Source organism: Gymnodraco acuticeps, unplaced genomic scaffold, assembly GCF_902827175.1.
Source record: "Gymnodraco acuticeps unplaced genomic scaffold, fGymAcu1.1, whole genome shotgun sequence".
Classification (NCBI taxonomy): Eukaryota; Metazoa; Chordata; class Actinopteri; order Perciformes; family Bathydraconidae; genus Gymnodraco; species Gymnodraco acuticeps.
The window spans coordinates 222,824-239,820 of NW_022990025.1; the positions used below are offsets into that span (position 1 = coordinate 222,824).

Sequence of the window (16,997 nt, forward strand, 5' to 3'; positions counted from 1 at the left end):
TTATGTCCCCCTCCAGGTATGTTTTAAAGTAGGCTAAATGTACAGATGATTCATGTTTGCTTTCAAATGGATTTCTCCACATGAAAGATATAAAGTTAATATGAAGGCTTGAATCTACTCTTTCTCCCTCATTGAGATGTGTACTGGTACCATTCCTTTTGGTACCAGCACACATCAGAGCCCCCCTGTGATCCCTGCCAGCCCTCACACTCCTCTGGGTGCATGGTGGACTCAGACCAGGTCATATCGGGACTCACCAGTTCTCGCCCGGTTCACTGAGGCGTTGTCAGTCTTAGCAAGCAGGAAGGGAGGTATCATGCGATGTGCTCTGGGAGAGGAGTCAGGCTTACTGCCTGTCAGACTGCACCCAGGGAGACAAACCAAGACAGAAGAACATCAAGTACACTGTGATTAGAAGAGGTGTGAAGAGGACGTTTATACAGATTTCAGTAAAAATATCTTTCAGTTCTTTATAAAAATTGAATGATGACCTCAGATACATGAATGAAAACACGATGAGGGTTGTTTTATTTTTGGTTCATGGTATCTGCTCTCAGTTATTGCCTCGGACAGGCCTCTAGCCCTGAGCAATAGAGACCCTCCTCACACAGAGGATAAGGGACAGTGGTGGTCTGATCATAGAGCTGACCTGTGTTTCCTGTAGTCGTTCAGCTTCTTGTTGATGAGAGCTTGTCCTGAGAAACCGATCTCCTAGAGAAAGAGGAGGGGACAGAAGAGGTCAGTATGTGTGTGTTTGTGTAAATTCCATGAGAGTATGTGTGTATGAAGACCCCACCTCGTTGCCGGTCTTGCTGTTCTCCCTGATGACCCTGATCCAGGCCAGCATGTCGTCCCGGTCCTCGGCCTGCAGCAGGTACTCGCAGAAGTCCTGCGTGGTGAGCCTCAGGGTGTGCTTCCTCTTGGTCTCACTGTAGGCGATGTCGATCAGGCAGCCGCGGATGCTGATTGGAGGATGTTCGTCCTGGCCGGGCCCCGCCCCGTGCAGGACGGCCTCTCGCTTGTCCTTGTAGAGGAAGAGCGAATGGGAGCGCAGCACGGAGAAGACGCGTTTCCATGGTCGCATGCCACCTCCTACTTTCTACAGCAAGGAAATACAGAGACAACAGTCAGCCCATCGTTGCATAGCAATACTAACTTTAATTGGTAAAAGTTACAGAGAGAAATGTGTAATCAGGTTATCAATACATTGAGTTAAAATTGATCAATGCCGGATCAAATGTTAAAATACATTATGAAATAAAGAAGGACATGTCCTGCGCACGGCACACATTATATTCATGATACAATAGCCTCTCTTAATGAAGAATACTCCTTTAATTTGGATTTAAGGAGTTAACCAGGATTGTTCTTTGCATCCCAGTGCCAAAGTCGTTGCAGTAAAATTAGCGAACGTTTAGAATTTCTGCTCTGGGAAATGTTCATGTTTAATGTATTTGAGTCCTGCCCAGTTAAATCCCAGAACACTTATGTGCAGAATTGAGTGATGAAAGCAGTTTCACAGCTGGAAGGCAGAACTGAACTGCGATGAGGTTCCTCTTGTCTGCTTCACGTGCAAAACATTAATCAAACTTCAGCAATTTTCTTTCCTATAATTTCTTGTTTTTCTTTGCATATAAAGTATTGAGAAATTGAGGGGTGTGTTACCTTCCCCTTCTCGGTGAGGATCTGTTTGCAGTGCAGCCAGCCCTCCCTGCGTATGTCGCTGAAGGTGATGGTTCCCAGCTCGGAGGTGGAGTGGCGTTTGGAGCGGGCGTCCTCCTGAGCTCGCAGGCTCTCCAGAGACTGAAACACAACAAGGGTTATTATGGGGTGCACACCACAGTTTGTTTGGAAATAGAAATATAAAGTACAAATATACAGTAGCACATGTTGAACACTTACCCCATCAGTGAAAAAGCTCTTGACCCTTTTTGGTAGTTTGCTGTGAAACAGAACGGACAGGAGCCACACAAACAGAACTTGTAAAGACATGGGAAAAATATATACTCAATGGTAAATATACGTTTTGACAACCAAAATAATTCAAACAAAACATATTAGTAACTATAAAAACAACAAATGTCAATAACAAAAAAAAAAGCGGAAATTACATCATTGCATTTCCCCTATTCACAATGTTGTTTACGAAAAGGCAATATGCAATATAGGCTCTTTGTACCTAACAAATACACTATAAACTGTGAAACTTGGACCAGTTTAAATCTATTATGCTTGGTATTTACTTCAGAAAACTTGAAGTGTCTATCCATGATCCTGTGTCACTGTGAAGGCTCTGCGGCACACAATGTTTAACACTACTAATTTCTGACACTATATGGAATAGTAAAGAATGCAGTTTTTAAATGGCCCTTTGAGTTCTTACGAGAAGACACGGCCTTCCTCCCTGAAGGTGTTGAGACCTTCGTCACAGGACTTGGATCTCTCTGTGGTGATGGCCAGCAGGTAGGAGGAGCGGCGACTTTTAATACTCCCTGAAGAGAGACAAGAGGAGTTAGAGAGGGGAGGAGGAGAAGGAGACTAAGATGTATTTTATAATGAATGGTAGTGACATGTGACACAGAGGCAGGGTACACAATATGTTATTTATGGTGGGGAAATGTGAAGCTGATTTTAAACTTTGACATAAGCCAGGTAAAGGAACTAAAGGCTTAGTTCTCAGTTTTTGGATACATTTTACCCTACAGCGCTGCAGCATGCAATGTCCTTTCGTTATCAGGAGTTTTACATTAAAATAAATCAATCCAACAAGAGTTTGAATGAGTGAAACAGATTTGTGGATACATGTGCAGCAGTGTTTTTAGATAGCAGTGTACTCCTTTAAAATGAGAATGAGGCTGAGACTAGACATATATATATATATATATCTTTTCTGCATGCATTACATCACTTCATCTTGATTCAAATGAATTAAGCAAACAATGGCAGTGATGTTGGTCAATGTCAGACATACGAGATATTGATCTGGCTCTGTGAGAAGCTTTTCAGTATTGAGAGTGAGACTCACTGAGGTTCTGAGAACAAAGTGTGACAAAGGGGGAGATGGAGGAGAGGGTGGGGGAGACAGACAGGGTGGCCACAGTGGAACTGGACACAACAGAGCAGGCAGGAACATAGCAGGCCTGCAGGTCAGAGCCGGGGCTGCTGGGATCATCTGAGGCCGCCACAGGAGAGAGTTACAGAGACAGATAACACAACTAACACTCTCAGGGTTAACTGACAACAAACATACACTTGACAAGACTTAACTGAATGTAGTGACTAGTGAGGGTACATATGACACACACTGACTGGTATTAACACACAGAAATGTTGAGATGGGTAGAAACACACCAGGTCTCTATTTATCATTTTTATATTTATGTAATATAAGAATGTATTATCAGCATTATTCTGCACAATAATCAATAACTCATCTTAACTTTTTCTATTTTTTTCATGTTCGTACATTTTATAGTTTTCCTTGTAAAGAAAACATGTTATTTGCTTCTGTTCAAAATGTTTATGAATATAACATTACATTCCAAATGTATATTTATGTAAAAACGTCGTAATTGTGCAAAGCTTTGGCAACATTGTCATTACGTCATGCCAATAAAGCTATTTGAATTGAATTGATTATTGGGACAGGTACTGGTGAGTGTGACATCTTCTGACAGCTGTTGCCACTGTAACAGTGACTCACCTATGAATGGGATGGAGGACAGGGAGTTGTATGCATGCTGTGCCAGTCTACCGTTAGCCCTGCGGGTGGGGGTCGGCCCCCCAGAGACAGGAGAGGGGGTCCCTCGTGAAGGTTCCAGACCAATGGGCTCTGGTGGCTCTGCTTGGGGGGGGTAGTGGGGATGTCGGGCGGCCTGAACAGGAGTTCTGCGGCCAGAGGGGGGCTTCTGCCTCAGCACCACCTCCTGGTTCAGAGAGACGGGGGAGAGGAGCTCCCGGTCCTCCCCCAGGCCGTCTCTCTCCTCGTCTGATGCAGACAGGGCGGGGGTGGACTGGGGCCTGGGGACCAGAGCCCCCTCACAGTCTGCAGGGCTCCAGGTGAGGTGGGGGCCGCTGCAGCTGGGCTCTCTGAAGGAGTGGGCCTGCTGGAGGGGGGTGTCCGGCTTTGCGGGAGAAGGAGGGGCTGTAGCTCCTGTAGCCCACCAGCTCCTCCTCTTTAACGCGCCGGGTCTGGGGCTCAGCTACCTGCCCCCCCCGCCTGCCGCTGGGAGGCACTGTGGAGGAGGCAGTGATGGGGGAGGACGCTGTGGTTTGGTGCTGATGCCCCGCTGACATTTTCTGCTCTCTGTAGTTAGCAGTCTGGGGGCCATGTGGGGGGGGTTCATGGCGTGCTGACACCAGAGCGGAGGCCTGGGCCAGGGTCTCCACGGAGCGGCCGTAGTTGTGCTCGTACTCTGCATACGCTGCCAGCAGGCCCTCTGAGCAGGACCGGCTGCCGGGGCCCGACAACCCCCCCAAGCCCCCCAGCCAGTAGGAGTCATGGGAGGCAGCGGCTGCCTGCTGGTGGCTCAGGAGGGCCTCTCTCCTGCGCTGCTCTGCAGAGGGGACGGAGCCCGGTGAGGGTCCCGGGCCGAGGGCCAGCCCCAGCTCCGCTAAACAGTCCTGAGAGATGCTGCGGTGGCGGGGGGGGATGTTCTCCGCCGCCTCAGCCTGGCTGTAGTACCAGTCCGACAGAGCCTGGTGGCACAGAGAGTCTGCGTGGGAGCGGGCGGGGGCCGGCAGGCTGCTTTTCCGTGGGGGGGGCAGGGTGGCGGAGGCGATGGCAGCGTTGTGGTTAGCAAAGTGAAAGTCCAGTGCACTGAGGGCCGAAGAGGAACGGCCTCGGGGCCGCGCGGGAGGCGGGATGTGGCCGCTGGCATCGTCAGGAACCCCGGGCCAGCCGGAGGTGGGGGTAGGTGCAGCGGGGGGGCGGTTGTCCAGTGGAGAGGCGCCGGGGCAACACTGCCAGTTGTCCAGGGGACTGTGCAGGCTGAGGCCGGGCTGGGGGGACGGGGGGCCGGGCTTAGAGGCAGGGTAACAGAGGGGGGGGGGGCACAGGGAGGTTCTGAGCCTCACCCACATACGGCTCGTTGTCTTTCAGGTAGGTGTCCTGCGAGTACGCCTGAGGAGAGGACCACAGTGTCAGACAGGACGGACAGGGGGGGCACAGCTGAGGGCGGAGAGGTGCAACATGCAGCTGTACCGTATGTATTTAATAAGACTACCCTTATAAAGGATTCATAGAGGGTTTATAATTAGGTTATTAATTAGGTTGTAAACACTTTATTATGCATTAAGAACCATTTATAAACCAGTTCTAACCGTTTTCATACATCAACACAGGCTAACTATTCGGCAAGATGACTAAGCCTTATATTGGCTACCTAGCTTACTTCGTCTTCTTCATCAGCCAGCATCCTTGGTATCTGTTGTTCACTGAGTTGATTCTCCCCCCATCCATCTTGATGTTTCTTGGCATCTCTTTATGACCATTTATTTATGAGTTACTAATATTTATAACTGCCAAAAGGGAGCCTTGTAAAGTGTAAAACACATACCCATTTATTAATGAGTTACTACCATTTATAATTTGTTTACCACGCCGCTCCTCCGCTCACTTCACTGGTTTCCAGTAACTGCTAGAATCCTTACACATCTTCCGGCGCAGACTGAAAACTCATCTCTTTCGACTCCACTTTGAGCGATAGAATTACTATCAAAGCACTTCAAGGATTATTTCTGAAATAGTATGGAGCTCAAATAATTTTTCTCTTAAAGGGTTTACCACAAGGTGAGTTCCTTTTTTTATTTCCTGCTTTTTAAACACATGTGCTCAGTACAGGTTAGTTCTCAGTGTTAGCGATGCTTGGTAATGTAAACAAATACCATATTACGTCCAAAACACGTCAGGCATTGTTTCTGATAGCAACTCTTTGTGGGTCCACCATCCGAAATTACGTAGTATCGGCAGCAAATCTGTATCTGCTCGTTGTACCCCCGTTTTTAAAAGATGTGGGAACAGAGGAAAAGAGAAAGTTTTATTTTCTTACACTGCGCGAGTTCCCCGACACACCGGGGACACATATTTATGTATAAAAGACATGAAAAAAAGCATTTTGCATGATAGATCCCTTTAAGGCTTGGGTTAGCATGTAAGCAAGTGGTAGCTACATCTGTGCTAACGATGCTAATCTTAGTCTCCAAATTAAAATGTATTATTACATGGTTTAGTTGAATAATGGATTCTGATTGGTCAATTCAGAACACGTGACACGTTGTTAATCCAGTAGTACAGACCGCTGTCAAGGATTTATTGACCGTTGTTAAAGGGAGGGAATGCTCATGACACGCATTTTTAAATAATTATCATCCGATAAAACAGTCTTTTTTTTTTTTTAATCCGATGACGTTATCAGTGATTTTAAACGGATTAATTACCGAAATAACATCAACTCTGTGGGCGGCGCCATTTTACCGGAAGTGACGTAAACTATGCGTTTGGTGTCGAGGACAAATTGATGTTCATGTTGTTTACTCTAGTTACTCTCTCAATTCTATAGAAATATGCCTCATTGTATCGCGAAACATTGCCACAATTCGGATAGGAACAATCCACGGAATGCTCGGTTCCATCTGTTGCCAAAAGGTAAGCGTAGGAAGTATGTTCGGAGGCAGTGGCTAGCGAAATGTGCCCGGCCCGAACCGAAAGATCCACAGGCGCATGTATGCAGCGAACATTTCAAGTTTCCGGACGACTACTCTGAGAGTATGATAAAACATAAAATGGGATTTATTAAACAACCATTACTTAATGGAGATGCAGTGCCATCGGTCTTTTTAGTGTCATCACCGACCAGGACACCAGTTCGGCCAGTTGAGAAATCGCCCTCTGCAAGTGTGAAGCGACGGAGGACCAGAAGTGGTGCTAGGAGTAAGAATAAGGTATGTTATGGCGCATTTCCATTGCAGCGGGTAGCCCCGTTTAACGTCCTTTAGCGTCCAGGCCAGGCCAGTTTTTGGTGGCCTTTCCATATAGCGTAGTACCGGCTCGCGGGTACTTTTCCCCAGTTTTTCCAGCCCCATAAAATCGTGGTTCTAGGGCCAGGGACAACGAGGCTGAGTATGCTAAACTAGAGAGGGAATCGCTAGCAAGGGTGGTACTACATGCATACATATCTAGTAATCAAAATCATTGTATCTACTAAGTAGGCCTAAATTGGGGTTGTATTGTTTGCCTTTTTAGAAAACTTTATTTTATATTATTTGGGCAGTACATGATATACACAATTGTATTGTTTGCCTGTAGTTGGCCTTTTAATTAATAAAATATTTGAATTTGAAGTTTTGTAGATAGGGATCTTTTGGAATTATCTAGTCTTTGAATTGTCCGGTGACATTTCTCAGACTGTCCAGACTGCTTTAATTCTCTAGCTTAAATCAGTAAATGTTCTAAAATGTTTGCTGGGGCCCAGACAATACTCAAATACTCCGCCATGTTTTTGTGTGTTTACAAAGTGAACGCATGGATGACGTCACGACCATCACGTGACTACTGAAAATGGCCAAAATGGCAGCTGCCTGACGGAATATACAGGTTTTGATAAAAAAGAGCTATAAAATCATTATTTACCGGGGAATATCGCTGATTTCTTCAGGGTATGGTTTAAACATAATGTTTCACTAAATACTGAAGTTTTGATTAATTATCTAATGAGTGGAGCATTCCTTTAAGGGCGCTCTCATCTGCAGAAAGAAGTCCGGTCGATTTAACTATACAGTTTGGTCGAAGTTTTCCGTTGTCTACCGTCTGGGAGCAACATGGAGGATTTTAATATTAATTTTAATATATTTGGAGAGCACAGGATGAATGGCTAGTGGCTGATGAGTCCCCAGTGAAGAAAATAAAAAGACAAGAGGGACAAGAAAACAGTGGAGAAGTAAGAGAGGCGAAAAGACGGACCACATTATGGGCTATGAAACAATTTAAAGACTAGCTGATCAGCTACGGGGCATAAACCTTAACACAGAGCTGCGGTCCTTTTTACGTAGGCTGGTCCAGACATCAAACGGCAAAACATATTCAGTTGCCAGTTACTTTGGCATTAGGGCAGGGATATCTAGATTTGACATCATGAATTGTGCTACTTGTAAAGCAACGATGTTTTCAAATCTGTAATCAAAAAGCTCTGCAAAAACGCTATCGAAGCAGTTCCTGCCAACGGACTATTAACGGATGCATGTCATTTTAAATCAATAAAAGTACTTTTTAAATCAATAATACTGTTTTTTAAATCAATAAAAAAAATCCTAAATCAATAAAAAAAATTCAATTAATATTGGGAGTGATGTCGTTACTTTGTTGAGAATGTGGCCTTGTAATAAGCGAGATAATGTGCAGCGACTTGGTCATTATGGGTAAAGAACACCCGACAGGCTGATCAGGAGCCCGACGCGAAGCGGAGGGACCTCGCTGCACATTATCCCTTACATACCGAAATGTTAAGCATTAAGTGGGATAATACTGTAGAATAAACGGCTTCTGTTTGAGGTTGGTAAAATAAGGTCATCCTTGTAACTTAGAGAGATATTTTATTATAGGTAACTTTATGCATTGCTAAGGTTAATTAAAATGTGCTTATGTATTATGTAGACAAAGTAGTGTTGAAGAGAGGCGTAGTGTATGTGAAATCAACCTCATAATAAGATGTGTGTATATTACAAATAATAATAATTATAATTACATGTCATATTTCAAGATGATTACTTAGATATTACAATATGGTTGGTTGAGCTGGAGTTCATTATTGAGCTTACACGTTAACATCGCAGTCATATCTGAAGAACGAACCCAAACCTTGTTCTTTTTATTAATTGTATTACCAAATTGGTATCAAATAAATAGTAAGCATTGGTAATACCAATGCTAATAAAGTAAACTATTTTATTTGAGTATTTGTGTCTGGGAGAAGGTACTGTACCCAGTTCCTATGTTCGGCAGTTATAGACTGGGCCTTCTTGTACAAGAGAATAAAAAATGTTTTTAAAAAAATCAATATGGATAATTATGTATAATTATCCTTAACCTGTTAAGCACCAAGCCTGTTTTTCAGGTCTCAGGCTCGAAAATGACATTTCCAGAACAAATGACCATAACTATACTTCTAAAAGGGTTAAATGAATTTTTTTTTTCTCAAAGTAATGATAAACCTGTGAGTTGGATGTAGAAAAGTCAGAATCAATATAGATGTTTTTTATTTTAAAGATAATTCAGATTGAACATAGTAAAAAAAGTGCAAATTATAGTGTCCGTCCAAAAATTATTTTTTACTTGGATGATGGTAAGGTAGACTAAAAGCTTTAGGAATTCAAAGTACAACATATAATAAGTACCCTGTATCGAGATTGATGCAAAACAAGTGACATTTGAACTTTTTAGAGAGGTTTAGCAACAAAAACTCCACCTCTGAGGTGATTTGGGTGGAAATTATCGTTTTTACCGTTTCTCTGGAACCCATTGATTGATTTTGGTGATTGACATCTCTTTCTGACCGTTAGAGCCAATAGAATTGAAGGGGAGTTTTCACATAGACATCAACGTTAACACAAAAAGGTGGGGGCTTTGCGCATATTGTTTTGCATGAGAGTGAAGCTATCTCTCGCTCTGACATCTGGAAACGGAAAAGCAGGGTTTATTGTTTATGGATTATCAGAAATCATTTCAAATGGACACAGACACATTGGATTAACCTATGGATTAACTTCAGCAGCGTTTTTATCGTTGTAATGCCATTGAAGACCAGTTTTGACCAGACTACGACCAAGGTAGGCCATGTTGCCGGTTTTAGCTACCTAGCGCCACATGTTTTGATGTCTGTTCTTGTTAATATCTCCGCGAGATAATACTCTTATCATAGAGTGATGATGTATGTACCCATCGATTCTGTGTCTTCTCACGATGCCAATCGTTGGATGTGCAGAAAAGATAAATAATAAGGGTTTTATGAGTGAGTTTCTGTGCAGTAATCTGTTAGCATTTTTCGCTCGTTGCTAATTCAGAGGCTCAGCGTTAGCATTGTGGGTTTAAAAAAAACGTAAAGCAAATACTCACAGACATTTCAATGATCTGTACGGCAAAGTTTGGTTTGGAAACGGTATAATTTCCTTTTGGGCGGGCATGCATAATACGGCATAACACCGGAGCCTCGCTGCGAGGAAACTGTGGCGCTGTTCTGAGTTTGTTCTAATTTGTCAAAATGACGGACGGCTTTCGGATTTTTCCGTCATTGTAAAAGAAAATCCATCATAGACGGAAAATATTCGGTTAACGCGACCTCTGGTGCTCACACACAGACTCACAGCGTCCCGCCATCTCAGGCTGAGAAATCTGGGGAGCTGCAGCTGAGAAAAGATTGAGTGTGTGTGTGTGTGAGGAAGTGGACCAATCCGCGGATTTAACGTAACGGCTCTGCAGAGGTTACGTCACGTCACTATACCCAAATACGTCACTGTACCTGTTGGGGAAATGTTTTCCAAGGCCCATAACTTTGACCCAGTTTATCAGTTCATACTGTCCTGACTGAGCACACACACCTGTATCCTCGGCTGCTGTGCTCTTAGTGTTTTTTGAGACAAGTAGGCGACAACGTGTGACTTACTTGAGGGGAATTTGAAGTTAAATGGAATATGTTGCAAAACCTAATTCCACATCAAATATTTTGGATTTAAGCCAAATCAACGAGCTGAACCTACGGAATTGAATGAGCCGGTATGTCGCATTTGTTTTAAAAAGGTAGCAACAAAAGCTAGCAATACGACCAACCTTAAACTGCACCTGAAACACAACAACCCCATTCCGTTTTCCCAGCTGGGAGCAGGAGATGGAGAGCCCCCACCTTCTCGACTTACTTTATTTTTTAAAAAAAACATTTTTTACTACTGCATTTTCACAAATGCAATTGCGTGTTTTGGCCACAAGAGAGCTTTGTTTTCCAACCTGAGTCTATTTAATTTATTGTTTGGGTTGTGTGTGATTTATTTAATACATTTTGTATTATTTAATTAATTTGTTTTATTTATTATATATAATTTATTATATATAAATATTATTTCACATTTAATTTACAATGTTGAATGTTCAATGAAAAAGGATGTACTTGAATTATTATTATATATTATCATTTTGTCAGTGGTCTAAAATGGACTTACAACAGTGCCGACAATATTATCGTATATCGCAATAAATTCCGGGAAAACGTATCGTTCAACAAAATTAATTATCGTGACAGGCCTACGTACAGAGAGTTTGTTGGAGGAACACCTCAAGGGTCTTGAATGGTCATCTTGGCTTGGCTCTGCTCACCCTGATGGACTAATTGGACGCTTGTTCAAGGATATACACAAAGCCTTTCCAGTCTGAGTACCATTATGTACACATAAAGTCTTTCATTTATGTCTGAGAAAAGCTTTTATGTTTAAATATGTGTATCAGTCATACTAAATAGTCATTATTTTGAGTCCTGATTTTCTTCACGTGTGAATAAAATGTTTTGCTTGGTTCTGTTGCATCTTACTTTGCATTTCATGTGAAAATGTGTATTAGGTAAGCGTGAATGTTATAACTCATTCATAAATGGACATGTGTATTAAACCTAAAAACAACGCACCCTTTCAGTTATAATATGTAAAATCTGTATTTCACACTTTTCAATAAGGCTCCCTTTTACCAATTATAAATGGTAGTAACTCATTAATAAATGGTCATAAGAGATGCCAAGAAACATCAAGATGGAGGGGGGGGAGAATCAACTCAGTGAACAACAGATTCCAAGGATGCTGGCTGATGAAGAAGATGAAGTAAGCGAAGTAGCCAATATAAGACTTAGCAGTACAGATAAATGTGGGCTCACTATTTGGCAAGCAACCGGTCACAGTTACCCTGTTTATGTCTTATAAAAGTGTTCACAACCTAATTAATAAATGAATTACAAACTATTCGTAAACCCTTTATAAGGGTAGTCTTATTGTAAAGTGGTACCATAAATCCTTATAAAACAACCAACACCGGAACATTAATTCCTTATTGTTAATTTGGCACGGTTTAATACTGTAATAGTTGAAATAAACCTATTCAAAATACAAGCTATCTGTTTAGGCCATTTCGGATCCAGAAAATGTCAGAAGTGGTTTCAGCATCTTCAATAACTCCCAAATGTACTCAAAAATATTTCAAACCTTCCAAGCCATTTTTAAACTATATCAGGCTAAAATGCTAATTAATGCAACTTGTGCTAATTGTGCAAATTGCCCAACATATACAGGTTGTGCTGGGGACTCATACTGTACATTTTTATAACAGAACTTTGGGGTACTCAACATTTCTGGGTTAAAAATGCTGGCAACTAGACTATAATGTAAGCTTGGTATTATCTTTTGACTGTTTCAAAAGACAACAAAATTAATATTGATAAAATGATATTCTGCTTTAATTATTTTATCTCCCACTTCATCGTATTTCTAAATGGTATTATGATTATAATACAAATAAGAATTAAGTGTTGTGACCCTTATGTTGGTTGTATACATACACTGAACAAAAATATAAATGCAACACTTTTGTTTTCACTCCCATTTTTCATGAGATGAACTCAAAGATCTAAAACATTTTCTATATACACAAAATAACCATTTCTCTCAAATATTGTTCACAAATCTGAACAAATCTGTGATAGTGAGCACTTCTCCTTTGCCGAGATCATCCATCCCACCTCACAGGTGTGGCATATCAAGATGCTGATTAGACAGCATGATTATTGCACAGGTGTGCCTTAGGCTGGCCACAATAAAAGGCCACTCTGAAACATGCAGTTTTGCTTTATTGGGGGAGTCTGGGGGGGTCCCGAAACCAGTCAGTATCTGGTGTGACCACCATTTGCCTCACGCAGTGCAACACATCTCCTTCGCATAGAGTTGATCAGGTTGTTGATTGTGGCCTGTGGAATGTTGGTCCACTCCTCTTCAATGGTTGTGCCAAGTTGCTGGATATTGGCAGGAACTGGAACACGCTGTCGTATACGCCGATCCAGAGCATCCCAAACATGTTCAATGGGTGACATGTCCGGTGAGTATGCTGTCCGTGCAAGAACTGGGATGTTTTCAGCCTCCAGGAATTGTGTACAGATCCTTGCAACATGGGGCCGTGCATTATCATGCTGCAACATGAGGTGATGGTCGTGGATGAATGGCACAATAATGGGCCTCAGGATCTCGTCACGGTATCTCTGTGCATTCACAATGCCATCAATAAAATGCACCTGTGTTCGTCGTCCATAACATACGCCTGCCCATACCATAACCCCACCACCACCACGGGCCACTCGATTCACAACATTGACATCAGAAAACCGCTCACCCACACGACGCCACACACGCTGTCTGCCATCTGCCCTGAACAGTGAAAACCGGGATTCATCCGTGAAGAGAACACCTCTCCAACGTACCAGACGCCATCGAATGTGAGCATTTGCCCACTCAAGTCGGTTACGACGACGAACCGGAGTCAGGTCGAGACCCCGATGAGGACGACGAGCATGCAGATGAGCTTCCCTGAGACGGTTTCTGACAGTTTGTGCAGAAATTCTTTGGTTATGCAAACCGATTGTTGCAGCAGCTGTCCGAGTGGCTGGTCTCAGACGATCTTGGAGGTGAACATGCTGGATGTGGAGGTCCTGGGCTGGTGTGGTTACACGTGGTCTGCGGTTGTGAGGCCGGTTGGATGTACTGCCAAATTCTCTGAAACCCCTTTGGAGACGGCTTATGGTAGAGAAATGAACATTCAATTCACGGCAACAGCTCTGGTGGACATTCCTGCTGTCAGCATGCCAATTGCACGCTCCCTCAAAACTTGCGCCATCTGTGGCATTGTACTGTGTGATAAAACTGAACATTTTAGAGTGGCCTTTTATTGTGGCCAGCCTAAGGCACACCTGTGCAATAATCATGCTGTCTAATCAGCATCTTGATATGCCACACCTGTGAGGTGGGATGGATTATCTCGGCAAAGGAGAAGTGCTCACTATCACAGATCTTTTCAGATTTGTGAACAATATTTGAGATAAATGGTTATTTTGTGTATATAGAAAATGTTTTAGATCTTTGAGTTCATCTCATGAAAAATGGGAGTGAAAACAAAAGTGTTGCATTTATATTTTGTTCAGTGTATATATTCTTCCCATCTGTACAAACTAATGTTGTTGTTTTCTGATTTATAACCAAATAATCCAAATATCAGTAGTTTAACTAAATAAGTAGCTGCATGAATTATAATAACAATTCATAATCGCTGCCATCATGCGAACAGCCTAGCTAGCTGTGACTTAACTCAGTTATAAGGTGAAAGCATGAAGGAAGAGAAAAAAGAAGAAAGTTAATACTCACACTTACCAACTGCAACACGTCCTCATCTTTGGGCATGATGGAGAGTTCCAGAATGTTTTCACTGGAGGAAAAATATCCAAATATACGAACAAAATAAATACCAGATCAGATGGAACATAACAATGGAATTCATTAAGACTAATGTCCCACCTGTTTTGGATGAGTGTGATCACCTGAGAGTAGGTTTTACCCAGAATGCTCTGCCCATTCACCTTCACCAGCCTGTCCCCTGCACAACACACACATTCAGAATCAGGGTGAAACATGTGTTAGAGGGAGATTGACCCTGAGGAGAAGCAATCAAGCTTTTAGAAGAATAAAACAAGTAAGTGCTCCGTTATCATTTTCATGCACTTAACCTTCTTATCATCATCATGTTGAGTTTCCCTGACAAATAATTGATATACTATATTAATTAGTTGTAGTTGCGTCTTTAGTACACAGTGCTTTATGTGCTTTCTATAACTCTTTTTAGGAGAATATTCTGAGTAAATTCAGAAAGTGGATTAAATAAAAATGTTGGCTCAGAAAAATTGCAGAGCAGAGTAAATTATTTTTAAATCCTGGCTAGTTCCTACAATCTACCTCTTGTGGGCCCTTCACACTATTGTTGCCTTCATCGTGAAGACCGTCACAGGGGAACCAAACTGTAATGACTGACAGCAGGTCATGCAACGCTAATGCATCAGGTTTCTATGTTTATACTCTTGCGTCACAATAAGCATTATAAGTATTATCAGACTGCAAATGATGCACATGTTGTGTCATGAGTAATGACCACATGAAGAAACAGGATTAAAAACAAGAAATATCAGGGTGGTAAGAATCTATTATAGGTGGGTTAATATGGGATTATAGCGTTACACTCTTTTGAATGAACAGCCAAAATACACATAGTAGAGAATAAAAGATCCCACCAGAGTCTGTTTGGAAGCTTTAACTTGCTCAGAGGAACCACGCTTAACAGGAAAACCTACCGGAGTTTAACCAAAGCATACAGGTTAGGGGGGGAGTAACATTTAGCCTGCTTCACCCCTGACCACAGCCAGCATCACCAGTGTGACTGCAGCAACGTGAGAAGTGTGTTAAATTACTCTTAAAGCAATAATAAGAGGGCAGCCTGTATGAAGCCTGAGTGAAGGAACAGAGGCAACACAAAGTCTATAAAGTACTTGCTGCTGCTCCTTAATTGTATTTCTGTTAGAACTCTGTAATAACTGCAGGTGAAGTGACACCTTATTATGAAGCTGGACAGTCAGGGGACACACATGTCTTCCATTTGTTTGCTCACATATGAGTGTTTGTCTTTTACCTGTACAGAGTCCAGCTTGTTGAGCAGGCCCATTGTCTTTCACACTCTTTTACAAAGATGGTGTCCATCGGCTCCAAACGAGACCGCGGACATCCTGCTGAAACACAGAGACACACATTAGCATACCCAAAGAGTTGAATCAGATCCACCTTCACATTGAGTCCCCACACACATCCTAATCGTTTGTGCATCATAATACAGAACATCATTGTTTCTGATGAGTCCCAAAGGCATGTAGAGACACTTTATCAACTGTGATACTGATTCAATAACAGTTTCAAAAAGAAAGTCCAACTTGTAAAGTAGAAACATGAAGCACTCACCTTTTCCATTTGCATTTCCATTCTCTTCATCCTGTGGGAGAAACAGAGCAGGTGTGAGAAGAGGGGGGGTGCAGAAAATAATTGCAGTGCAGCGTGGGATTATGGCAGTGGCAAAAGAAAGTCTTTAGCCTGGATTTAAAAGAGGTGAGAGTTAAAGCGGGCAAGTATTAAATATTATGGCTTCCTGCGATTTGAATATTGTAAGATTCCAAATTGTGATTTCTAAAACTTTTGATTATTGTTGCTGCCTAGGTCACTCACAGGACTCCCTGTGTGTGTGTGTGTGTGTGTGTGTGTGTGTGTGTGTGTGTGTGTGTGTGTGTGTGTGTGTGTGTGTGTGTGTGTGTGTGTGTGTGTGTGTGTGTGTGTGTGTGTGTGTGTGTGTGTGTGAGGCTCTGATGCTATGCTGAGTTAGCTCATTCCTGACTGGACACAAAGGGCTCTGCTCAAACACAGAGGTATGCTGCAGCTTCTCCCCTGTCACACACAGTCTAAAGCACCTCAGCACAGTGTGTAGCTGTAGAGTTTGGATCACATAAATACACCGTACTCAATCATCCTATCTGAGGTCAACTTTGCTTCTCTGATCAGCTTTTTGACATGGCAGCATATACAGAATGACACAACACACACATAAATATTGCTAATATTGGAAAGTGTTAATTCTACTATAGATGTTACTAATGCTGTGACACATTTCTAAAAGTTAGATAAAAAAGTAAGACAATAATAGATATACATTTTGTGTCAAAGATTTTAATATAAAGTCAGTGTAATGGGTCAAATAGCTCTGTCGTGAGGTAAATAACCTCAATATGCATTCAAAATAAGCTTTATGTTGCTAATAAGCTATAATTAAAAAGTAAATGTAAATGAGCTGCTTTCTAAATTTGTCATATACTTAAATATAAACCCATTTGTATTGTGGC

At 42.3% G+C, this 16,997-nt stretch overlaps 1 protein-coding gene across 1 annotated transcript in view; it reads right to left on the minus strand.

The window, feature by feature from the left end:
- LOC117545174 (rho GTPase-activating protein 23-like) overlaps positions 1–16,997 on the minus strand; it is a 165,809-nt gene that overhangs the window by 13,258 nt on the left and 135,554 nt on the right. The window contains 15 exon segments of the mRNA XM_034214863.1: positions 258–361; positions 650–711; positions 797–1,099; positions 1,666–1,803; positions 1,903–1,942; positions 2,384–2,492; positions 3,026–3,172; positions 3,704–4,115; positions 4,117–5,052; positions 5,054–5,122; positions 14,434–14,494; positions 14,584–14,662; positions 15,746–15,794; positions 15,796–15,839; positions 16,069–16,099. Coding sequence (XP_034070754.1) covers positions 258–361; positions 650–711; positions 797–1,099; positions 1,666–1,803; positions 1,903–1,942; positions 2,384–2,492; positions 3,026–3,172; positions 3,704–4,115; positions 4,117–5,052; positions 5,054–5,122; positions 14,434–14,494; positions 14,584–14,662; positions 15,746–15,794; positions 15,796–15,839; positions 16,069–16,099 — 2,584 coding nt within the window.